The sequence below is a fragment of the Dermacentor variabilis genome, chromosome 9 (assembly GCF_050947875.1).
Source record: "Dermacentor variabilis isolate Ectoservices chromosome 9, ASM5094787v1, whole genome shotgun sequence".
In the NCBI taxonomy this organism is placed as follows: domain Eukaryota; kingdom Metazoa; phylum Arthropoda; class Arachnida; order Ixodida; family Ixodidae; genus Dermacentor; species Dermacentor variabilis.
Genome location: NC_134576.1, coordinates 63963442 through 63990508, shown reverse-complemented (window position 1 = coordinate 63990508; position 27067 = coordinate 63963442). Strand labels below are relative to the sequence as shown.

The following is a 27067-nucleotide window of genomic DNA, read 5'->3' as shown; positions in this document are numbered from 1 at the left end:
GGCTCAGATCACACCATGAGCACTTCGATTCAGAGGCTATCATCTTATTCTATCTCAAAAACAATTAACACATGCTTTTTTCATGCATATACAGGTCGCTAAAACTTTTATGAAATGCTCTTTCTGAAATGAAACTTGACAGTGATGCCAAAGGAATTAGCAGACACTGCTACCAGGAAGTCCAAGCCATGTCATCATCATCAGCCTGGTTACGCCCACTGCAGGGCAAAGGCCTCTCCCATACTTCAACTACCCTGGTCGTGTACAAATTGTGGCCATGTCGTCCTTCCAAACTTCTTAACCTCAACCGCCCACCTAACTTTCTGCCGCCCCCTGCTAAGCTTCCCTTCCCTTGGAATCTAATCCGTAACCCTTAATGACCATCGGTTATCTTCCCTCCTCATTACATGTCCTGCCCATGCTAATTTCTTTTTCTTCATTTCAACTAAGATGTCATTAACTCAGAACGCCTCAGACCAGCGTGTATAGCAATCCAAACAAGTGAATATACAGCACTTTCCACGCGAGAACGAGTGTGGACCGACGATGCCAATGCGCACATGGTGAAAGCGTCAGTCTAGCGAGCAGTAGGTTTGGAGGGGAGACTTGGTGCGTCGCGTCGTCTTCACACGTTGACACCACAAGCACCCACGAGCCCAGCGCCGTACGTCCTTGTTGACGCCGGGCCACACAAAACGAAAGGCACTCAGGCGTTCAGTGGCGCAGATGCTAGGGTGGCTTGCTTCGTGCAGTTTAGTGAAGACCTGACGAGGATATGAGGAATGGCACTAACGGACGCGCGTGGCCAGGGGCGCTATAACGTAAATTTATTCCAAACTTTTCTATTCCAATTCTGCAATCAGCCCACCACGATTGCTCAAAAACTTTTTTGGACCAGCCCCATTTCACCGGTCTGTCGCGCGACGTCACGAAAACCGCAATAGCTCCCCATCTGAAATGACGTGTACACACTGATTATGCATAATTTGACCGAAAAAAAAACTAAAATAGTTATTCCTGATTCGACGCCTTTTCGCCATTAGTCCTCGGCTATTGGTCAAAAGTTATCGGGGACTTCACCTACCTCTCATGCGACGTCACAAAACCGCGACAACTCACCTCGCCAAAGGGACGTATACGCGTTAGAGGCATTATTAAGCCGAACAAAACTATGTATTTTTTTATGAATAGCCGCACGCTCCCTGTTCCGAAAGAAATAAAAGACAGCTGCCACCGATCGCTCGGGCACTGGCTACTCGTACCTGCCGGAGAGCATGGGTTTATTTACGTACAATAAAACTTTTTGCGTGGCCGTATAATGTTATCGAGCTGTTTCGGTACCTTTATGACCTCGCTCTGCCAACTCTTCATTGCTGAGGATCCATTTTAGCGTCATTCTTAAGCTTCCGTTGCATGCCGCCGCGATTGTCGATGAGCCACCGCAAGCTAAGCAAGAGAAAGCGGACTAGTCGCAGGCGCCGGCACCACCCTCTTCATGCGGTTGTCGATATTCAGTGCAGTGGCTCGGCCCCATCGAATCTCTCTCCAATTGAGCATGCTCCTGGCCTCTTGTGAGCCAATTAGATATGACAAGCCGCTCAGCGCAGGCGATGTTATTCGTTTTTCAAGCAAATCAAACTGACCCCCTATGAACGAGAGGAGCATTTGATTGGTTTGTTCAGGCAACCCTGAGGGTGACCGCCCGATGCTTGCGTCGGCGGTTACGCAAATTTGACGTCAGGAGATTGGAATAAAAACATATTGAAATAGCTTTCCGTTATACGGCCCCAGAAGACACATCATACATATTTGTACTAGAGGAGAAGGGCAGCGGCCCCTCGGCCAGCGACCGATAACCAGAGCTTGCGTGTGTGTCGCCAAGTTCACTGTTACTACGCTGCGTCTCTGCAATTGCATCAAATGTTACGTCACTTACGCGGGAAAGGGCGTCGGCAGCAGCGTTGATGGGGCCTTTGATGTACTTTAGGTCTACGGTGAACTCCGAAATGAAACTTAGATGCCGAAACCGGGATATATAAGGACTGTGGTTTCCACGTAAAGCAAATGTCAGTGCCTTATGGTCGACCAGTACGTGGAATACACTACCTTGCAGTTGCTGGCGAAAGGGCCAAATTCCGAGGTAGACGGCGAGAAGTTCACGGTCGAACGTGCTGTAGCGAGTTTCGGCAGACTTTAGTTTCTGGGAGAAGAAGGCTAGAGGGCACCACAAGTCTTGCAGGAACTGCTGAAGGAGATCACCAATGGCGTTGGAGGAAGCATCGGTGATCAGCCGCATTGGTGCTGTTGGGTAAGAGATGCTCGAGCATTATTGCATTGGCCAGAGCATTCTTGGCTTCCTCATGATCCGTCAACTGCACTTCTTCACTCGGGAGGGGCTGACGGTGCTTTAGTTTACTTGAGTATGTCGGTCAGTTGTAGAACAATGCGAGCCGCGTTAGGTATGAAGCGACAGTGATAGTTCAGTAGCCCTAGGCACTCGCGCAGTTTTCGAAGCGAAGTTGGACGAGGAAATTCGCGCAGTGCTTGAACTTTGTCGTCCAGAGGCTGGACTCCTTCAGGTATGACGAGGTGGCCAAGAAATTCGATACTGTGGACGCCGAAAACACGCTTTGCTATGGTAATGGTCAAGCCGTCCTCCTGGAGTCGTGTAAAAAGCAATCGCACATGATCGGCATGGTGTTCAGGTGAAGAGCTAGCCACAAGGAAGTCATCGAGGTGGGCAACGAATTTTGTTCTCATGTTTACCACAAGACTTAAAGGGCTGCAGCTAAGTGCACAAAATTTGTTGCTTTCTTTCCATCATCTCCAAAGAAATTCATTACCTTTGTTTGCATCTTTTTTGTTGTTGTTCACTGCTCCAATTGAGCTGCAGAACACTGTAAATTCCTAGGCGAGACAGGTTGTTGCTGACAGGTAAGACAATGCTGTTTGTTGACAAATTCTACTTCGCCTTGCCACCTGCAAGCCGCCTGGTTCGTTCAGATGTTAGAGCGCCTGCCCCGGAAAGGCGGTGGCCTTGGGTTCGACTCCAAGACCAAGGCGATTTTTTTCCCTTCTGCGGCTTTTCTTTCGAGGAACCCGCATGGGTTTCCTTGGTAGCGATTGCTACGATTGCGTGGATACCTTATTTCCCTTAATTAGTTATCTCTCCACCTTGCGGGTTCCCACAGAACTGTTATGTTGAGATCTGCTCATGTTTGCGTCTTTTCGCACGTGTCACACCATGCTTGCTAATTATTAAGCGAATTTTTTCTGCAATTATTACAACCGGCAAAACTACGATCCTTACTTCCTTACTTGAGATAGTTTGAGCACACTTCTCAGAAAGAAATGAAAGTAGGCACACACAAGCACTAGCTTCTACCAATGCTTTATTAGCAACAAGTGCACAATTTTTCTACATGGAAATCACGCTTATGCGCGGGCAAAATGGCCTTGCGCGCACTAAATCTCGTTAAGAAAATACCGTTTTGACAGTTCAAGGCACGCTCACACTTCCTAGTTAGGCATGCTATTTTTGCTGCTTCGTTATGCAGTCTTAAAGGGACACTGAAACGATTTTGTTCAAACCTAACGGGTCCTTGGGGCTGTTCCTTCTGATCATTAGGTGACGCATTTAGGGTTTCCACGTAAAGCGTGGAATTAATTATAAAGTTTCAAGTGTGAACATAGCTACCAATTGCAGTAGCACCACTCCTCTTAGTGTTCAACCACGCTTACCAATTCACGCGTGCTGACCATACGTCGTCAGTAGGGCGAGATTATCCGATTAGCTACCCAAGGCGTGTCATTGACAATTTTTTCCAACTTTAGGGTGAACAAATGTTGTTCGTGCTAAGTGGAATGTACGGTATTTTTTCAATAACATAAAGAAAGTAACTGAAAGAAAATGATCAAGGTCAATTTATCACTATACCCAAACACGTCCGGCTGCAAGAAGTGTCCTCTGCTTGCGCTACAACGCGCTCCATGTTGATGCGAGCTACGTGGTCTGTGTTGGCCTCGATATGTCCTTTCACGAGCACCTTGGTTCCCTCTTGCATTGTGGGTTGCAAATGTAGCGATCGGCGGCATGTCAAGCTGCGACATTGTGTTCCTGTGCAAGGCCAATATGTGAGCGAATTGGCTGCAGCGCTGGTCCTCGGCATCCAATTGGCACCAGCATCTACGCGTTTGTGACCATCACCTCACGCCAAATAGTGCTTCATGTGTCCACTATTCTGGAAAGCGCAAGCGGACTGAGATTTTACCGGCTTCGTCATATAGAGGCTCAATTGCTCGTGTAAATGCATTATATAAAACTTCAGTTACTCGATGCTAACACACCGACCTGTTTTTCATGCGAGCCAAACAGCTTGACGCCAGTACGCAGATGTTTATTTTCAGTCTTTCTCTGCTCTTTACAACATTATGGTGCACACCTGATACCTGCACACCTAGGCTCAAAGTACACAAAGTATAGCGAAATGAGTTTGTCACGATGTTTTATGACTTACATCGCAGTGTGGCCGGCACTTAAGCATAGCATAGGACCTCAATGTGTTGTTCTTTTATTAAATGTAGTGCCTGTCCCAAACTTTGAATATTTTGTATGCATTGGTACTCTTATACTGTATTTCTTTTTCAGACTACACATGCTCAAATTTCCGTCTGACATTTTGTCATACATTAAAAACAGCCTGTCTCCAATGCTAGCAGGGCAAATGAAAGAGCCGGAAGGAATACATTTTTGAACGATTGTATAAAAAATGACACATGTGCTTTTTCTTAATCGCGTAGTTGTTTCCTTCCCATAACATTACAGGGAAAGAGTTCGTGGAATGCAAAGCTAAAAAATGCGCCTTGGAAATGTCCAAGGCCCAGCAATGCCTCAGTGGCGAATATCAAGATTCGTTAATATTATGTTGCATTCCACTTTACAATCCAATAATTTCACTTTGAATTTCACTTTAAAATCCATAAATTCAACGTGGCATTCCACATAAAATTTCACGGAAATACGATGTTTTTTCCATGGCAATTTTATATGAAGTCAATACAATAATTGGTAAATTAAATTAGAGTGGTTCCACGGTGGCCACTTAGTAATCATGATCAACAAATCTGCAACGATGGAACACTGATATTTCAACAAAGATTTTGTTGATAGAGCAACAGGACTACGATAGAATGCCTACTAGATATCCACACTATTTTCCTAAAGGTTAAGTTCGAGCGTTTACTTTTTGAGTGCAGGATTACTACACAGTGTACACGCGCTATGTCCTAGACAGGCCTCGGACCTTTAATTCTGCAGAAATTTCGCATGCAACGGGCAAACCTAATTACAGCGGTTAAGGGGCTCGTACAGCGAGAGCACGACGTAAACTGCGCTTTGCGAACATGTTCTGTGCGCTCAGCCTGCGATTTCATTATGCAAGTTTATGATTGTGTTGGTGACACAGCCTTAAACGGCACTATTTGAGAGCCAATGAATTCGCCAAGTAGGAATCTATGTACGAGCAGATAAGAAATGAATTCAATTCTGGGCCCTTATGTGCCAAAACCACTATTTGATTATGGGTCAAGCCGTAATGCGGGTCCAGATAAGGTTTGACCTACAGGGGATATTTGAAGGGACTGACAACTGGCCAGAATGTGTCGTGCGACTTTGATGGAAATGAAGTGACTCGGATTTTTAGTGATAGGATCCAGCACGGTGTTCACGGTTTATGTAGGAATTCGAACTTTAAATTGGCAAAGAAAGTCTCAAAAACCAGTAAGTGGCGGGGTGTGGCGGTGAAATCTTGGTACTTCGGATATAGTCTATGAGATTACAGTGATTCGGTTGTTATTAAGTACAACATAATTATTGCTAAACATTCTGGTGCTTTATAATTGGACGATGGGGCCTTACTATACGCGTCGGAAATTGAAAGCGCACGCATGGCTATGGCAATACGCTGAACTGCGTCACCTGTAAGAGCGTCGTTTCGTTTTCGTTTGACTGAATGAATGCGCAGCATTTGTACCGAAAACCATGAAAACACGTTGCTGTTATCGCAGAAATAGAGTTCAGAAAACATCAATCGCAGGAACAGCGACTTGATGAAAACCATACTTTCTTAGTTATGGCCCCACTTTTCTGGCTCCCACTCACAGCGGACTCAAATACCACCGTTTTTAGCATGCTTCCAGTGAATTTCAGATAGAAAAATTGATAAAAATGTTCCATGGCGTTTTCCGCGTTACCACTTCATGATTAGGCACTGTGACCGGCAAGCTTTAGATCACGTTAAAAAATGCTTGCCGTATTCAAGAGCGCAACTTAAGTTGAAGAACATGTTTGACTTAAATTAGATTACTCCTGTAGTAATCGCGCCGGAGGAAACGCAATATGCATCTGGGGGTGGACAGGGAGGGGGGCGGTATTCTGTGAGAGTCCACATAGTGGACAGTCAATTTCGGCCGCTGCTAATTGGCTAGAGCCGCTCGCCTCCTCCTCGCTGTGCTTTCGTCGCTCCGCTTAGTTCACTTTGAAGCTAGAGGCAGCGCGAAGGTAAATTCGCTCATCGCTTCTGCATTAGAGTCCTGACAGCGAGCTTCCGCGGTCATCGAGCGAGATGTGTTAATGTTTGCTTGTGCGTGTGTGACAAGTCAGGGAATGTTTATACACACAAGTTTATACGGGTGAAAAATCTACTAGCCTTACGTGCGAAACTGACTTTTAGCCCGATTATGCCACTAGTTCATAATATATCTGAAGAGCGTCCTTGCATGGCATCGGAGGTTCGCATTTTTGAATATCGCTGTCATACTTTAAAGCTTTGTCACTTGTTTGAACTTTGTCGACAATCTTTGAATTGATTCCTAGTCACTCAATTGTGCATTTCATGAAAAGCCATCAAGAGCACCCACGAAAAGCCACACTTCACGACCCACCAGTGTTTCGCTTTATTTGTGCTTTGACCAGGCCGTAGATGAAAGTTAATTATGCATCCATTGTCCCCCATGACCTTGAAGATAAGTGTCACGTTTGCATACACCCCTCTGCAGGGTCGCATGACTGCCGCGTCCACGGTATTGCAGAAGTGGTAGATGCAACCCAGTGTGGAGGACGCCTGGTTTTTGTCACGAAACGTCTCCTGGGCTTCTTGGATCCTGCGAGCATAGATTACAATTAAGATTGATTACAGTCCTGCCGAGATACCCGAGCACTTGGCAAAATTTAGGGGACGACATGCACACACCACATAATTTCAGTCTTTTTTTGTGCGTGAAAAACCTCAAAACGCTAGAAAATAAATTGCCTTCATTTCACCTTGTGAAGGTGGATGTGCTGTGAAGCTGGTGCGGTTCCTAGACGACCTTTCACAAGCACCACGAACACAAGCTACCGATGCCACGCGCGCACGCACGTGTGCGGAAGTACAGCATACATCCCCATTCTTCTAGTCCCTCCGCTTGGCCCAGTGCGTTGTTGATGTAATTAAATTTGTGAGATGTTGCATTGACTGAGCAAGGAATCCCAACATAGAAAACGGACAACGCTTTATTGCCTCAGTAGCGGCAGTAGCAGGTGATCGTATCGGCGCTTCGCGCGTAGTTCTTTGTGCTTTGACCAGGCCGTAGCTGTGTGGCTGTGAATTTTTCAAGCCACGCACTGAGGCAATAAACCGTTGTCCTTTTTCTATGTTGGGTTTCCTTCCTCAGTCAATGCAACATCTCACAAATTCAATTACTTCAATAACGCACTGCGCCAAGCGGAGGGACTAGGAGAATGGAGATGTATGCTTTTTGTCTCATCCCTGTCACCGGTGGTAGGCGCTGACGCTGCGGTGGCGGTGTTCTTTATCGGCTACGCATCGCAACACAAAACCATGCTTCCCCGGGGTGGACGATGACGAGGCAGAAGCTGCGCAGAAATGTTTGTAGAGAGAGCGTCACCACAAATTTCTCAAAGGAGACTGCGTCACCAAATTGCACTTAACTTTGTTATGCGAAAACCAACACCTAGAAAGCCACAGCAGCGTCACCCCGTACCAGCGAGCAAGCCCAACAGTAATATCGCAGCTCAGTGAACAATCACAATAGCAGCCCCAGCGTCTATCATCATGGTGTAACAGCACAAGAAGCCACAGACCTTGTGCGTATCATCGTTTGAAGACCCGGAAAAACGGCTGGAAACATTCGAAAGGGTCGGCACATTCAACAACTGAAACTCCAACGGCAAGCTGCGGAATGTATACTTCCCTTAGATGACGTCGCCAGGACATGGTTCGAAATACTTGCGTCATGTTTATAACGTCGTACCACTTCCACAACACCTTCTTGAACACGTTCAAGGACGTCACCAACAAAGAAAGGCCTGAAGCGATACTGGAATCGTTTGCATAATTCCCAAACGAGAACGTTGCGAGTGCACGCGTACCAGAACTCATGGTTTCTCGGAGCTCGTCGGAGCCTAGTGCTTAGATTTACCTCTTTGGCAAAAGCACATGGCCTTTCCATTACCAGGCGCGCGTTTCCAGCGTCACCTCGACGCCCGTTCAAGAGAATGTTCTGCGCGACAAATCGCTTGTTGCAATGGCCAAATTGCATGAGCGCAATTTAAGGCTTTGCGTAATCCACCTTATTCCACACATTTATGGTTGTTGTGGCACGGCTACAACAACCATGTTTGCAGAAACAATATTTCATTTATCAACATGGTTCGCTACCGCTCGACACACTTCCAGTGGTGCTTCATTTTTTTTATCCCTTAGCAAACAAGGACGACTTGAGGCGCTTGAAGTAGTGATTTACCACTGAGATAACCTCTTGACCTGATGAAAATTTCTTTCCACCCAACCAATTCTGCAGGTTTGCAAAGAAGAAAACGGCGCATGAGGCGAAATCCGAGGATAGGGTGGATTACGCACAACCTCGAAGTGAACTCGGGCAATTTGGCCATTGCAACAAGTGATCTGCCGGGGCAAAGCATTGTCTTGCACTGGTGTCCACATGACGCTGGAGATGCGCGCCTGGCAACAGAAAGGTCACGTCCTTTTGCCGAACAGTCAAATCTAAGCACGAGACTCCGAGAGGCCATCAGAATATTCTGGTACATGTCATTGCTGAAATCGAGAGAGAGCAAGCAGGCACTTGAGTCCCTGAATCACCGCGACCTCTGCCGGAAGCGACGACCTACGCTGCCGTAGCCTGTAATCACGTTCCCTCTCCGCGGCCACGCCACGGCTGGTAGCACCGCACTTCCGTCGTTCGCCGCTGAAAACGCCAACTCGCCCGCCCGCCACGCAGCCTAGGTACTCAAGGAAGATGTGTGACGCGCTTCTAAACCACCGCCCGCTCTGTTATCAGAATGAAGAAGCCGGCAGTGTACACCACCAATGTTCACACCACGACTTCGGACTACGAAGGTTTGCGGTGAATATGGCACGCCCACAACAACCATGTTTGCAGAAAACAATATTTTATTTTGCGACATAGTTCCCTACCGCTCCACACGCTTCTTCCAGTGGTGCTCCAATTTTTTTATCCCTCAGCCACTGAGATAACCTCTTGAACTGAAGAAAATTTCTTTCCACCAAACGAATTCTGCAGGTTCGCAAAGAGGAAAAAGGCGCATGGGTCCAAATCCGGAGAATAGGTTGGATTACGCAGAACCTCGAAGTGAACTCGTGCGATTTAGCCATTGCAACCAGCGATCTGTCAGGCAGAGCATTGTCTTGGTGTAAGAGGAGTTTTTGCCTTTCTAACCAAGGTCGTTTAGTGCGCAATTCTTGTTTATTTATGAGTGTTGCATAATATGGGCCTGTTATTGTTTCGAAATTTTTAAGTAGTTTACAAAGACTATTCCTACTGAATCCCAAAAGACAGTCACCATCACCTTTCCGAATGAACAAATGGTATTTGCCTTGCTTAGCGCACCATCATCAGGCCCAGTCCAATGCTTTGACTGCTGTTTAGACAGTTGTATATCCCCGTCTCGTCAAGTGTCCCAAGTTGACGTCAAAAGTCCTGCAGATTGCAATCAAGCATGTGATGCGCACCTGATGCGCCTTCGGTCGATAGTCAGCAGTCGGGAACCCAGTGCGCACAGACCTTTTTCATCTGCAATTTCTCGTGAAGAATATTGTGATCTCTCTCTGGCGAGATGCCTATAAAACCAGCTATCCCAAGTACATTCACTAGGTGGTCTTCCAGGGAAATTCAATGAATTTTCCATACCATTTATGGCGCACCTCATCTTGCGTCAAGTTCGCCATGTTTGAATTCATTTATCCAGTAGTAAATAGTCTTTAGTGATGGTGCAGAGCCTCCAGGAACTTCGCTCAACTAGGCTTTAATTTGGGCAGCAGTGCAGTATTTTAAATAAAAATGATCACCGCTCGGAATTCATCTTTTTCCATTTTGGCAGGAATCACCACAGAGCTCAGTGCCAATGGCTGATAAAAGCTTACTAACTGTCGTTACCAGCATACACAAGTTCTGCCGCCATATGAAGTGTGCTTCACGCGCGCCTCTTAGAAGAAAACATAATTGTAGCGTCATCTTTTGTATTTTTACCATACTTATCAAACGACCCTCGTATCTTGCCGCCACTGAGTGGAACCCCACAGTGACCGTCGCGTTAGCCTTCACCAGGCACCTGTCACCGGGACGACTGAAGCACTCTGGCCCATCCAGTTAAGAGTCCCTTAGCACTTATGCACAAACTAAAAGCAGCAACGGATGCTGGTGCGGTTGCTGTACGGCGAAATGCCGAAGATCCTCAGCCGACGATGCTTCAAGGTCTATGTCAACGACGTAGCAAAGACACGCCGCGATCCCGACGAAGCCTGGAAGCCAAGCATACGCCCACAAAACAAGACTTGGAGACGCCACGTATTAGAAACATGTCAATGCGGCACAGCCGTCTGCCGATGCCAAGAACTGCAAAGCAAGACAAAGAACAAATGATTTCGAAGGTTCTCGCTGGCCCCATCACCGCAGAGTTCAAAAAAGTCCAAAAAAGACTGGATCGGAAGGGTGTCAAATTCGCACAGCTTGAGGATAGCAGGTAACACCAACTGCATGCGCACGACAAGAATTACTATTCATGACCAGAGCTACCCTGCCACAACGTGACATATTGTAGTGGTGCTTTTCCGTGCTGTACCGGACACCTCCACCCAACCCACACCCAGAGAAACGCAACAGCGTTGCCTCATACCATCGGGCAAGCCGAAGGCTACAAACTTGCCCACGGAGCACGGACATCCACTTGAGGTGACCACGAAGATCGTGGCCAAATCAACAACCACAATGGCACCCCCAGCGTCCTCCATTGTGCTGCAACAGCCCATTGAGCCGGAGACCAAGCTTACCCGCTGCAAACTACTGCTAATCATTGCCACTGCCAACTACTAATATTGCACGAATTGTGTAGTATTAGTACCAGCGGACGAATGGTCTTCCGGAGTGGCTGAACAGGAACCTTCGCTGCCTTGCCAGGGATGTATGTTGACGTCCGGCACAAAACGTGACACCGCTCTGTACGTAACCTTCAAATAGAACACGACAGGACACGAAACAACGCAGATCCCACCATTCAATCTGGTTTACAAGGAAGGACCCCAACGACGCCGACTTCTGACGCAAAATCTTGACTTTGCCGGCTATCTACAGCACGCCAAGGAGGCAAAACAATTTCCCCGCTTGCGCATAAAGACCATAAAAGACGGACAGCTAACACTACAATCGTCGATGATGCTACGTGGAATACCAGCGTGGAGGCTGAGTTTGGGTATGCACCCCGCTACACCGACTACCCAATGGACCATGAGTATCCTTTGGGCATCCGGTTTATAGCCGTGTTAGTCCTGGATATAACAGTGAAGTCCCGGTTAGGGCGTCCAGTTGAGGACAGTAACTTCGGGACGTCTCATTTAAGACATCCTTCGGACATCCACACAAATGAACTTCTGGGATCTATAAAATCCTAAAAATTTATCCTACGGATGTCCCAAGTGCATATTCAATGGGATGGCCCATACCGGATATATGTGGGACCAACACACACAAACAAACACGTACTACGTGATCATATAGCAGAATGGGAAGTACCTTCTGTGGCTACTTTCAGGGCACGCTCTTCCGTAAAGAGATGTCCGACAGCAGCATGAAGCTGCCACACTCATATCAAATTTCCAATGAAGACAATAGAGACGTTGCAATGAACGACGGAAACTGCACAAGTAGATGGGAAGGAAATGTCACAAAGCAGTAGGCAGATCAGCAGTACAGGTGCTCATTACCACCCGCCGCAAGGCGTGACTGAATTATTTGAATCGCCCCTCTCTGTTGCAGGCACGCTTTGCGTTGCTTTGTGCATAGACGGTCACATGGCTTAACGCCACCTTTTCATTGGATCTTTTCGCCCTTGTGGTCATCTGTGGTGCGCTCCGTGATCAGTTCGCGCATTTTCCCTGAACGTTTTCTAGCTTGAACGTTCCAGGTAGCATTTTCTTCGTGCACTTTGGGTCTCCATCTCAGAGGTGCATGTACGTCCTACACCTATAAAGAGGTAAGTGATAGTTGATGGACTAAAGCGCGAGACACATCGTGCGATTTTGCGTGCTATCCTTCGTACGACGCGACGGGTCCGACTTGCCGCATACAGCGATTCGGGACACATGATACGAACAATTCAGTGGACGTAGGTCCGTCATGAACCGGTGCCCCTGCGTGGAAGCTTGCACGTGGAAGTGCGAGCAAATGTATTTTCATAGCTATCTCGTTTGAAACAAACGATGACAATATAAACACATCTATGCGAACACCGTAGACGTATTTCCGCAAGACCGCGTCCGCAGTGTCGGCTCCGTCGACAGCCGCCGATGGCTAGGAGCCGGCAGGCATAGCTCGGTCGGGCGTCGAATCCGACACGGGTGGCGCTAGCGACACGATCGCTTGCAGCTCGTATAACGAAGCGTCTACGTTGGCCGGCACAACGGGTGCACAGTTATGCCGCACCTAAATTGCAATACATTTGATTCCATCGGCGTTGACGGAAGGGAACGAGCATGCCAGGTGAGCTTGCGATCTCTGAGATGATGTAGGCCTAGCTCGGCGGCCGTCAATCCTGCGCCGAGAGACCTTGCGATGCTTCCGCAGCTCGTAATAAAGCGCCTAAATTCGTAATCAGAATCAATGTCTCGAACATTTATGTTGCTCTTAAGTGAAAATACGATTAGTTTTCCCGACGGCATTAGTAGCGATGAAGAAACACGCCTATCGGGCGAGCCGCTTCGCATAGACGATTGCTGCAGCGTCTGCGCTGAGCGCTTCCAAGTAGAAATCACGCCAACGGTTTCCTATTTCGTGCTACGTTTCACAACACGCACTCTTTAGAGGTCTCTTTAGTCTACGTTATTTCGTGTCAGAAACAAGTTGTAGCAAATCTATGTGCCGGCGTCAGCGGCGAAAGAGGTCAGCGTTTAGACAACGGAAAAAATAAAGATACAGGCACGACCGGAGCGACGAGGCGCTCGCTCAGCGGCCTCTCCCCGCCGGGTCTACCACATGGCGATGACGCTCACGCTACCGGTGCTGTCATTGGCTGCGGTCGTCCGGCTAATGCGGCAGCCGTGCGACAATGTCGAGGAAGTTGGTAGCATCCGAGGCGTGCGATTCGACGCCGCATTTGGCGGATCTTGTCGAGAACCTGAGAACGGTCGTAGAGCAGATGGCTCGCAGAATCGCACCATGTGTCTCGCTGTGTGCTGCGTTTGGTCGTATCATACTGCTTTTCTGCAAACTTCTGAGCAGACTTTGTGCTGTGTTGCTTCTGTGCAGGGCGGACAGCTGAGATCCGCCAAAGATAAATTTCTGAATGAGAAACTTTAGAACCGCTAACTCGATCCTTCCAAGTGGCCCACAGGATAGCTCCACGAGAGTTGTCGTCTTTCGTGATCAGTGGCGAACTTATTTATTTATTTATTTCGGATACTTTCCTGGCCCGAAGGCATTACAGAAAGGAGTGGTAAGTGAAAAAAGTACATAATTATCCAATAATAGGTATTACAAAACGGCAGAAAATACAGCAGTCTTGAAACTGCCAACGTCAGAAATGGCCGCGATGGAGGGAGGAAGGTCGTTCCAGTCGGCGCTGGTTTAGGAATAAAAAAAACATGACACATCTTTGTTCTAAAATATGGAATACCAACTTTAAACATGTGATCGAAACGGGATGAAATGTATGAAGGGCGAGTAATAAGATGATCCTTTAATAGTGGGTTGCGGTGATACAGCCTGTTGAAAAGACACAGTCTAAAACATTTAGGGCGCAATTTTTTGGGGGGGTTTTACGTGCCAAAACCACTTTCTGATTATGAGGCACGCCGTAGTGGAGGACTCCGGAAATTTTGACCACCTGGGGTTCTTTAACGTGCACCTAAATCTAAGCACACGGGTGTTTTCGCATTTCGCCCCCATCGAAATGCGGCCGCCATGGCCGGGATTCGATCCTGCGACCTCGTGCTCAGCAGCCCAACACCATAGCCACTGAGCAACCACGGCGGGTGTACGGCGCAATGAAAGCTCCGGTAATGCAAGTGTTTTTTCATGGAAGTAATGCTGGCGTAACGGGAATAGTTAGATAAGATGAAACGTGCTCCGCGATTCGGGATGGATTCTAGTGTGTTTATCAGTGTGATTTGATGGGGATCCCATACGGTGGATGCATATTCTAGCTTTGGTCGCACTAATGTTTTGTAGAGGGTAAGCTTTATCGGCATAGACGCAGCAGAGAAATTTCGACGCAAGTATCCAAGGACCCGGTTAGCGTTATTAGTGACGTGTTTTATGTGCGTATGCCATGATAAGCTACGTGAAATATGGACACCTAGGTATTTGTAAGAGTGGACGGATTCAAGAAAAGTATCGTGAAGTAAGTAAACGCGCGCGTTGTCAGTGTTAGTGCGGCTTGATACATGCATTGTTTTACATTTATTAACGTTTAGTCGCATGACACATTTATCGCACCAGTTGGATATGCTTCTAAGATCGTCTTGAAGCTAATCAGAATCAGTGTGGTTAGTTATTTTGCGATAAATGACGCAGTCATCTGCGAAAAGCCTGATAGATGAATGGGAAATGCATTTAGGAAGGTCGTTTATGTAAATCAGGAAAAGCAGGGGTCCCAGTACCGATCCCTGTGGTACACCCGATGTTACGGAAGTGCGAGAGGATGAACATTCATTAGCTGAAACGTTCGATTAGACAGAAAGCTTTTAATCCAGTTTAGTACATTAGGGTCAATGTTAAGCATGCTAAGTTTAAGAATGAGGAGATCATGTGAAACAATGTCGAAAGCTTTTGCAAAGTCCAAAAACACGCAGTCTACATCGAAGCCCATATCAGTATGGGTAAATAGGTCATTAGTAAAACATTAGTTGCGTTTCACATGAAAATGTTTTCCCGAAACCGTGTTGTTCAGTCGAAAAGAAGAAATTAGAGTCAAGGAAATCAATCAGATGAGAATGTATAATATGCTCCAATATTTTGCATGGCATACTTGTCAGTGATATAGGACGATAGTTATCGGGGGAATGAGGGTTACCTGATTTAGGGACCGGAACAACCTTGCCAACCTTCCAATCGCTTGGAATAACTGAGGAACCTAGAGACTAGGAAAAGAGCATCGAAAGCATAATGGAAGAACATAGTTCAGTAATTTTAAGCATTTTACAGTTAATTGAATCTTCACCTGATGAAGATGTTTTCAGGTTTTCAATCAACTTTTGTATGCCGACCCAATCTATATAAATGGAGTTCATTGGTGAATAGGAGCATTTATTTACCGACGGTAGGGTGGCAGGGGCACATTTGTGAAAAACGGAAGCAAATACATCATTCAAAACGGAACAGCACTGGTTCGGAGGGATCGCGACATTGTCAGAACGGGCTAGTTGGATTGTTTTGCTTTATTTGCCACCAACAATATTCCAGAATTTACGTTGATTAGACTGCAAAAGTGATGGGAGGGTGTTATCGAGAAAAATCGTTTTTGCATTTGTGATAGCGATAGTATATTCCGCGTGAATGCAATGATATGCTGCCCAGCGTTCGGGAAGGTTAGTTGCTTTGGCGCGACGAAAAATACGTTTCTTTTTGTTGCGCAGACGCCGTAGACTTCCAGTAAACCACGGCGAGGAAGGACTCGAAACAATCTTTCTTTTAGGCACATAACGATCCATTAGTGTTAGCAGTTTGTTCTTGTACAATGACCAGTTCTCTTCAACGGTACGTTCAAAAAAGTTGACTGTGTAGTCAGTAATGAATGATTCTAGTTCATTTAAAATGGATGTGGTATCGGCGGCATTGTAATCACATATAGTTTTAACGGTTTTCTTCGAGCGAACTTTCTTCTTAAGTGTTAAGTGGAGAAGCGAGTGGTCACTTATTCCTTTGAGGTATGTTGGAGGAGAAACCAAATCTGGACCTGTTGTAAAAAAGACGTCTAAAGTAATAGAGGAAGTGCTGGTAGTGCGTGTGGGTTCATGAATCAGCTGGGTTAGATTAAAATCAGCGCAGATGTCTAAAAAATTGGTGCACTCGGAAGATGACTGCTTAAGGGAGGGAATCACCTAGTAAGAACAAATGTGGTTTTGGGTATCGAACAACTAATTTGTTAAGGACATCACGAAGGTCAGTGCAAAAATTGGTAGTGGAGGATGGGGACCTATAACACGCGCAAAAGATGAGGTCGCCAGTGGGAAAAGCAACACGAGTGCAAACTACTTCTAATGGTGAGTCAATGGAGATAGTGAAGGAATGGATAGCAGAGCTCACGGCAATCAGTACACCACCGCCCGTACGGAAATCGCTATCGTACCTGTAAATGTTGTATGTTTTTTGACAGTCTAGTATTTCACTATCTAATTTTTGCTGAAAGCCATGTTTCGGTGAGCACAACTATATCAGCCGAGCATGCGTCGATATGTGATGACAGTGATGCGCGTTTGTTGGCGATACTTCGGACATTTGTAAAAAGTGATAAGGAGTTTGCTTGCTTTGGAACACGAGATAGCTATGCTGCACCCAAATGTGAAGATTGTGGACCCGATGGTTTGTTGTTTGTTAGTTTAATCGCGCTCCTAGCTGGTCCGATCTCGCATACTTCATCTGTAGCTGCGCAATAAACGTAACATTTTTTACCTATGATTAGTTTGCTATGTGGCAAAGAAAAAGACTGGCCGCTGGCCTTGCCAAAATCATTTAGTGCTTTCCGCGATTGACGAGTGGCTTTGCAAAAGTCTTCGCCGACTGAAATACCATCGGCTTTAAACTTCGCTTTTTTTGCCAGAGTATATGGTCTCTCATTTTGGAAGACACAAACTTAGCTATAACAGGCCGTATCTTAACGACAACGTATGTGCCTAGCCTATGAGTCCTATGCATTGCGACTTCCGAGGGAGTCATGTTGAGACAATTTCTAAGAAAGTGATGGATCTGGACTTCTGATTCAGCCCACGTTTCTGATACGTTGTCCGAGATACCATAGAAGATCAAGTTGTCGCGTCTTGAATGGTCCTCCAGAACGTCTAGTCTTGACGCGAGCGCAGCGCTTTCATTTGAAACTGCTTCATGGACTGCGGTGGTAACATCACTTCCTGAAGGCATATTTTCAAAAGACTCAACCGCTGCTTCCACGGCAGTCACCATTGGAAAGGTCTGAAACAGTCTCAGTAAGGTTTTCTTGGTTAGCCTTTAGTTCAGCTATGGCATTCATCATCTCAGCATGTCGCGCGTCAAATTTGATCGACAAAGCAGCTATGGCGGCCATAACTTCTAACTTCATTGTGCTTATGTTGAGCTTCAGTATGGGGACCAGGGTTTAATTCTACATCCCCGGAAAGTAAGAGCAACATAGCAACAGAGACACAATCACTCAGAGTGGCAGCCAGCACTTGTGGGCAAGGGAAGAGCAGCAAACCGACTTTGTTTGTACGTTTACAAAAAAGCGATTCGGACTGACTAACCTGCACACGAAAGCAGAAAGGAGAGCTTAGCAGCGACCGCATGGTGGCTGCTCTCCCGTGCCCACTGGAAGCGCCTTGCTGATGCCAGTTGCTTAAATCTGAGCGGTGCAGTGCTGCCGCTGGCGGCAGTGTCCATGTCCCACTTGATACCGGCGTGAAGATGATGACGTCTTCCATGCTCAGATAATCAAGGCTGTTGTCAGCTGCTCGTAGCGGTGGATCCAGCAGGAAATTCGATAAAGATGTAGACGTTGCACACGTGCTAGACGGTGACAACGATGAGCCGAAAACAGCAATCTGCACAAGAAAGCAGAAAGGAGAGCTTAGCAGCGACCGCATGGTAGCTGCTCTCCCGTGCCCACACTCATATAATGAAATATTAATTACTCCAGATACACACTGTCTGGAGTAGCCTTGTTTGCGCTTCGTTTGAGTTTTGTTTGCGTAAGCGCCATCCTCCTAGCAATTGCGTAAAGTTGCAGTACCTAAACTTTTTTGCGCATTTTTTATGACGGGCGGAGCACTTGCTGCACATTGCTTCCGGCCACGCTCCTTAATTATACCGCGTCTGTCGTTAGGGTGTTACGACCTAAGCAGCCCAATCAGCTCGGTGAGAGCACCACCTTGCTCAGGGCTTCAATGAATGCAGCGTCTTTCTTGAGGATCTGATTGAGAGGGCGCGCAACGTCGGCAAAATTTCGGACAAACCGACGGAAGTAGGAGCAAAGGCACAAGCTGCGAGTATTTTTGGCACATGTTGGCACGGGAAAGTCTTTCACTGCCCGTATTCTATCATGATCAGGGTGTACACCGGAAGAATCTACGAGATGGCCGAGCACAGAAATTTCACAATGACCGAAGTGGCACTTGGACGAATTTAGTGGTAGCCCCGCCCGACGGAAAACAGATAGGATCGTCGATAGGCGTTCGAGGTGTCTCGCAAAAGTCTGAGAAAAAACAATCACGTCGTCCAGGCAACACAGGCAGATGGACCACTTGAAACAATGTATGAGGGCGTCCATCATTCGTTCAAATGTGGCCGGGGCATTACATGAACCAAAAGGCATGCCTTTGAACTGATACAGGCCATTGGGAGTAATAAAAGCCATCTTCTCGCGGTTCCTGCCATCGACGGCAATTCGCCAGTAGCCGGAGCAAAGGCCGATGGACGAAAACTATTGTGCTCCATGCAGGCAATCCAGGGAATCGTCAATGCGTGCCAGCGGATAGACGTCCCTCTTTGTTACCTTGTTGAGGTATCGATAATCCATGCAAAATGGCCAACTGTTGTCCTTTTTAACTAGTACAACAGGGGATGCCCATGGGCTGCAAGAAGGTTCGATGATATCTCGAGAAAGCATCTTGTCAACTTCATGTTGGATGATGTGTCGCTCAGTAGGTGAGCCGCAGTAGGGTCACCGATGGATCGGGCTCGCAGTTCCGGTGTTTATACGATGTTTGACGACAGAAGGTCTGGAGCAACCAATTTTGTTAGGGGCATTCAAGTCTGAAGGGACAGGGCGCGAAGCAAGAGTTGAACACGAGAAGCTGTGACAAGTTAAAGCCGAAATGGGGTAGTCTCTGGCCGGCGTTATTTGCGCCGGGGATATTCCGCGCGGAAGTATTTGTGTACAAAGTCCAAAGTTCACAAGCGGAAGGCAGCACGTGTCCGAAATGGTATTGACGGTGTGAGAAGCGACGTTGTGCGAGAGCAGGACATCCGGATTAGGGGACACGATGTAGTCACCGTCTGGTACAGGTGTAACGGGGGAGACACCAATGTAGGTAACGGCACGGTGAGGGAGGCGTATGTGCTCTGTGGGACATAGCGGTAGGTAGAGCGAGTTGCACTGCAACAGCAGAACAGACTATCAAAGCGGAATGTGTAGACAGAAATTCAAGGCCCAGGATGAGGTCGTAACCCCCCCCCCCCCACCCCAGTGCTTTAGAAGATAAAATAACACAGAAGTATGATGTCCGGCGACACTCACGCGAGCCAGACACATGCCAATAACGGCTGGTGTTCCACCATGGGGGACTCGGACCACATGCGACGGGGCAGGAGTGAGACGATTCCGAAGTTGAGCATTCATCACAGATACGTGCGCGCCAGTGTCAGAGCCGTAACAGGTACACCATCCACGTTCACTTTAATTACGTTCCAATGTGTGGGCAAGGTCAGAACAGGATTTTGGGTCGGGTTGGTTTGGCAGCTTCACCTCCAGGTGCTGCACCCGTTAGTTTTCCGAAATGGTGCGCCGGAAGGAGCTAGGGGGCGGTGATCGACGAGATGGGGACAATCGGGAGAAGCGGTGACGTGGCGAAGGAGAGCGGCTAGAGCGGGTAAGAAGAGAAGTGTTGCCGGAATTTACTGGGTGCGTTTGCGGGCGAACCGAGGAGCAGCATGAGGGCCGTGGGATGCGAAGTAGGGTCAGGGGGTCGAATTCCACGAAAACCGGCAGTGACGTGAAATATGGCCACACGGTCACAAGTTAAGCATGTAGGCTTGTCGTTTGAATTGCGGCATTCGGCTGGGTTGCGATACCGCGTTGGAGCATTCAGGCTTCGGCTGCGTATGACAGTGCTGGACGGAGTGTAGTCAGGCCGATTAACTGAGCAGACCTTGGTCAAGTCAACGTTGGCCAATTCTTGGCGCATGACGGACTGGATCAATGAGACGTTCGCCTGGCAATTGTCGGGGCCATGGGTTGTCGTTGTGACAGGAGAGGCGGCTTCTATTTCACGTCGAATGATATGTAGGAGTCTGCAGCGGTGGCCTAGAGGTAGAGCATCCGCCTCGCGTGCAAGATGACCGTGGTTCGAATCCCGCGGCAGCGCAATTTTCCACCGGATTAAAAAAAATCGCGTGTTGATAAAATTGCACAAGAAGGCCTGGAGTGGGGCCTGATCCCGGTGATCAGAACCGGTAACGCACTCCTTCACCTGAGCAGGATTGGCCACCTTGGTGCAGTACATGGCCACAACCTCTTATATGAATACAAGAATCAAACCCCGGTCCTCAGTCCCCAGCAGCTGCGACGCAACTGAGCACGGCGGCGGTCAGACCTGTGACGCAGCAGAGGGTGCTGAGAATCCCTGGTTCCGGACAGGCCGCCATTGAGATCTGAACCTGGCAACGTTTAACACTAGAACGTTATCTAGTGAGGCGAGTCTAACAGTGCTATTGGAGGAATTTAGAGTGCAGTAAATGGGATATAATAGGGCTCAGTGAAGTCAGGAGGACAAATGAACCATATACAGTGCTAAAAAGCGGGCACGTCCTGTGCTACCGGGGCTTAGCGGAGAGACGAGAACTAGGAGCCGGACTCCTGAAGGACCGGACTCCTGATTAATAAGAATATCGCTGGTAACATACAGGAACTCTATAGCATTAACGAGAGGGTGGCAGGTCTTGTTGTGAAACTTAATAAGAGGTGCAAATTGAAAGTCGTACAGGTCTACGCCCCTACATCCAGTCATCATAACCAGGAAGTCGAAAGCTAAGAAGACGTGGAATCGGCGATGGGTAAAGGGCCATGGGCGACTTCCAAAGCCAAGGTAGGCAAGAAGCAGGCTGGAGACCAGCTATAAATTAGTGTTTACAAATACGAATATTGCGAATGTGGCCATAGCTTCTGCTGAAATTCCCCAAACATGATCTGTTCACATCGGTTAAAATTATATGGAGAAACATGTTATGGTATTTGTTTCGAGTACAATAGAAAGCAGTAAAAGCGGAGGTGGTGTTGAGGTACCCACGGCCATTTTCATTATGGAATAACGCGCAACGTATGCGACGGATTTCTCATAAAATCAAACATACAAAATAATCGAGGCCTGCCATGTCAAAAACCGGGCCGATATGGGCGTAAGTGAGCCAGATTGTGCGCAAGGTGTGGGTTTTTATACATCTGTATATACCTTCCTTATTGAAAATGATATATATATATATATATATATATATATATCATTTCGACCCAGACCTTGCACACTAGCTGGTTCACTTACGCCCATATCGGCACGCTTTATGATATGGAATGCCTCGGTAATTTGGCACCTTGGTTTTATGAGACAAAATCGTATTATTACAAAAGCCAGGTTTAGAAGAACAGCGATTGCAGTGGTTGAGTGTGAGCCTTTGAATATATATAAGGTGCGAGTCCGTACTGTATGCTACCTTTGCGTTGTCTCTCATTTGTTCTGCGCGCTAAAGCTTCATAATGAATAGCTACCAACTCACCCAGCTTTCAATACATATATGATTAAGACGGCTTCACTACCAGCAGCGCATACCTATTGGGACACCCTGGCCGCTGCTACGGCGTGACAGACAGACAGACAGACAGACAGACAGACAGACAGGCAGGCAGACAGACCGACAGACAGACAGACAGACAGACAGACAGACATATGATATACATATATACATATATGATTAAGATCGCATCACGACCAGCAGAGCATACCTATTGGGACACTCTGGTAAGCACATTAGGGGGCTGAGTCTGCGTAACAGATTAGATAGATAGATAGATAGATAGATAGATAGATAGATAGATAGATAGATAGATAGATAGATAGATAGATAGATAGATAGATAGATAGATAGATAGATAGATAGATAGATAGATAGATAGATAGATAGATAGATAGATAGATAGATAGATAGATAGATAGATAGATAGATAGATAGATAGATAGATAGATAGATAGATAGATAGATAGATAGATGAAGCATAAAAGGCTGAATTGGGGAAATCATGGTATTCTCGTTAATTTTGTTTAGGCGTCGCAAGTCGCATTTTCCAACTTGCCTCAGCTACAGTGTTTCCTATGCTGAAACAAATAAAATTTTCCTTATATAGAGCTTTTTGGAAATGAAGAATTTGTTCGAAGTGAATATATCTGGGAGCTTTCCAGCGCTCCGTAACTAACGTTCCTTTCGTGATTTCAGTTCACCGTAGACTGAAAGATTGTATTTTTCGCAAACACAGCCAGTTTAATATAATGATCTTTTAATGCACAAAGTGACACCTTAAGTAATGTGCCTCTGGTCGCTGTTGTGCTCGTATGGACAAATTCTGAAACGATTTTGCAGCAAAGCTGAAGTGTCTGCATTATGTTTGAAAACAGCCACGTATTAACCTTCTGGTTTGGATGGCGCTTACAACACATGGGAACCCCATGAAACGTTCCCCATGTGAGACTGTCCGACTTATCGAAAAATATTTGATAGGATAAGCGAGCAGTTTACCACTATGAGTAAAAAATGGCTTATAGAGGCTCTGGAAAACAATTTTTTCAAGCGAAGCTCGTATTGGCCCACGAGTTTCGATGGCGGTCTAGCCACGTAAGAACCCAGTTGCTCCCAGAGCAGAGCAGCAGGAGGAAAGGGCGGTTTGATGAGCAGACAGTTGCGTCGTATCGTGATCCATTCGCGAGGATTACAGCTGCATAGGCACGCGTTCACGCCACGCGCACAACCAATCAGAGCCGTTTCGCTTCCGTCCAGTTGGGAATGGGCAGAAACGTTCTAGCGCGCGCTGCCACCGTCTTCGTTTCCGTTTAGCTCGGAACCGGCATGGGACGCGCGCGCTTTGTGCATTCCCCCAAGGAGCAGGTAGCGCTCGACGAGTGGCGGCGAGAACTCGCCCGTGAAAGGGCTCACCGTTGGCGCACCGATCCAGCCGTTAGAACCGCCCAAGCCCAGGCAATACTGACAGCAACGTGAACAAGATCCTGAGCTGACGGAGCGGAAGGCGAAAAGAAACCGGCACCGTTACTTGTAAGGTACACAATCGTGTCGAAGGTCAAGTACACGCCGGACAAGCATCACTTACCCCCATTTTGTGGTAGGGAAAGGGTTGGCGATTTGTTTATAACCGAGAGCACACAAATTATGGGTTACATGGAATTCAATAACCTCTGGATTATATTCACGAGGAAGTTAAAATAAGACGTATTAATGACAGCTATTTGAACTGTACCAAGATTACTCTTCTCAATGCTGCTGCTCATAGCGTTTACTCTGTATAGCGCGGTGCCCATAGCAATGACCTGTGTCTTCGTCCTTCAACTGCTGCATTTATTTCAACCTTTCACGCTTGGCGTCGGGCAAACGCCCCTGGGAACAAGAAAGAAGCGGTTAGAGCACGCTATGCGCAGGTTAAAGGAGTGGGAATCGCTTGTGTGTTTCATTTTATGTGTGATTCAATCATTGCAGTGTGTTCAATGGTTGACTTCTACTAACTATCTCTCGAGTCTATGACGACATTAGCGGGACATAATCCATGCATTCTCGATAGCCGCAGGATACTGCGAGTGATGTCGGCAGCAGAAGAATAATGTGCACGTATATTCTATCCTTGCTTACTCACATCATGCGCGTGCACATCGCAAACGCTTGATTGCCTTCAAAATATTATAGCAGTGCCTCTTGTGCGCACGTTTCGTACAGCCATTAACAAAGCGAAGGGGGATCTGCGAGCACGGGCCAAACTGGGTTCTTGCAACAAAGCAGGCGTCTGGTGGGACGATGTAGCATTGCACATGCGCGTGCTGTCGTGATCGTGCGTCTGCCAATACTCCCGCTTCGGGCCAACGTGAGTTGAGGATTACGCAGGCGGGTTGCGCTTGCGCGCACTGATGAGCAGGCTGGGGAAGAGGCGTTGAATTGACGGCACATGTGAACGGGAGGAGGCACATGTGCAATGCCGTGTTTCTACACCATGTCCATGCTTCGTTAGAGGGCGCAATATTACTGGTCACAAATATGTCATGGTGTTTTACCAGAGCAATGTGTGCACGCGCTTGTCTTTTTTTTACTGCAATCATTCCTCTTGCGTGAAATAGATTTCAATGGATATGCAAAGAAACCGGGGTATGGTCAAAACACTATACAAATGAAAGCGTCATATATATCACTCGGAACATGCTAGGCCGTATCAGCGCTAACGTTTCAAATATTGAAAATTGACAACTTAAACAAATAGAATGCACTACGCCTGCCTGACACTGCAATCTTTTCTTTTTTTGGAGCGTTACCCCACGCAGCTCCGGACCGCTCGTACCTAGCACACTCGTAAATGCACACACAGTGCGGATCGCTGAATTATTTGCTTTCCTATCGCAGACGGGTTTTCCTGAATCTTACGTAGAAATTAGGCGTTAGTGGATGACGGCTGATCGATCAGCACGACATGTCTCTGCTCAAATTATCAACACTCAGGCACTTTCTCACTACAGTCTGCGGATGCATCACCAACCACAATCAAATGCACGCAACTATTTATCGCTCCGTCGTTCTTTAAGGTGCGTCATGTTCATAATTCTCACCTGGTACGTCAGGTGGCCGCGCGGTTGTCGTAGTTGTCTCAACCACTGCTGTTGTAGTTTTTTCTGATGCGGTCTTCAAGATCGGCCCTTGAACACAATTGTGAAGCAAAATAGAGAGAGCTATACGACACCGTTCAATATATTTGCAACCACAAACGCGTCAACATCAACCCCTATTGTACCCTGTCCCCTTCATGAACCGGAGATAGACCCGCGATCCCCCGAATCAGAGCGCAGTAACTGATCAGTCCACGCTGCTCATTTGAACACGAGAACTTCAATATTCCCTTTTCACCTGAAATATTACGTGAACCGTCCTTAACCAATTCTTGAAGCGGGAACTTTGAAGGCACAATATAGCAGCTTTCCCAGTCATCATGTTCGGAAAAGGGGGGGGGGGGTCTTCTTATAAGCCTTACGTGTAAACTTCTAAATTAGGAGTCACAAATAAATCAAGTTTGTGTAGCTTCCTACTTGGGGCATTAAATCTGCCGGAATTCAGTAACTTTCGAGAATCTTTTGGCAATGCGTGGATTTAAGAAATAAAATGTGCGGTTGAAATAAGCCTTGGAAACCAGTCCCCTATTATTGCGGCAAAGCATCCAGATCATCTACATAATGTCACGTCAGTGAGCTACTTTTGTTTTTTTAAGACATACAAAATTTACAAATATTGCAAACAATACTGCTTACATGCGATCTGAAATAAATAAAGCCATTATTTTTTTATTTGCGCATCTTTGGAGAGCTCTAAACTGCATTACTCTTGGGGTGTAGGGAAGTTAAAGAGAATCAAATGCTTCCAGGATTCCCGACGTACTGAATATATTCACCGTGAAACGCTTTGTTTCCTATATATTTTAAAGTACACTTGAAATTATGCAAGTTATATTCACCAGAAAACAGACAAACAGGCTTAAATAAATTTTTAATAAATGATTTCCTACTGAAGCTAGTTATAACTATTATAGTTAAAGATGTCCCCTTCGTAAAGATACACCCGCGTTCTTAAAACTCAACCCACTGCGTGTTATTAAAAGCAATTGTAAGCAAAGTACATATGAGCGGCATCCATTCGTTTGGGCTCAATACTGTTGAAGCATTAAACAATTTCAGTCGTTCGATTTCGTTAAGTTTAGGTTGCATCATGTTAACGTTAGGTGCCGACAGGTGGTGGCGCCTTGCCGACAGCAGTGCGATATGACCGGCGACCCGCGGTCCGCTACGGACTTCGTTCAGCGCCTGAATGCTGAGCCTGTGGTGGATTGGTGCCATCTGGAGTGAGCAATCATTCGACTGAAGCAATTTTACTGGTCGCACTCTGCAACGTTGAAAGTAAAAAACAGGCTTAATCTAGCGGACAACCTCACGCGTAATCCTAGCTTTATTTGAAACTATTCACAAGGAATCCCAATTATTGCTCTGTAAGCCACCGCATCAAAAATCACCTGAATAGCGCATCGGCACAGTGCACTCTATTTTTTTGAACAACCGGAAAATGCAGATACTCAATGCTACGAGTTTATACGCTCTTTGAAAATTGAGTTTATTACTGCCTCTTTCCAAGCACGTGCAATATACTTTGACGATGATATGGCATTGAACATATATAGGATAGTTTTCTGTGTGTAATTGGTATAATTCAATAAATGATTTGAGCACATCCTAGAGGACAGATATTTCAGCAGTGCTCTGCCTGGTGCTCT

The 27067-nt window shown here is 46.7% G+C and overlaps 1 protein-coding gene across 1 annotated transcript in view; it reads right to left on the bottom strand.

Moving 5' to 3' along the window:
* Nucleotides 1-6936: 6936 nt before the first annotated feature.
* The window catches only part of LOC142558036 (uncharacterized), a 37858-nt gene continuing 17727 nt past the window's right edge, over nt 6937-27067 (bottom strand). The window contains exons 4-5 of the mRNA XM_075670203.1: nt 25362-25448; nt 6937-7161 (exon numbers count right to left, since the gene is read on the bottom strand). Coding sequence (XP_075526318.1) covers nt 7031-7161; nt 25362-25448 — 218 coding nt within the window. The 3' untranslated portion in view covers nt 6937-7030. The remainder of the gene's footprint in view (nt 7162-25361; nt 25449-27067) is intronic.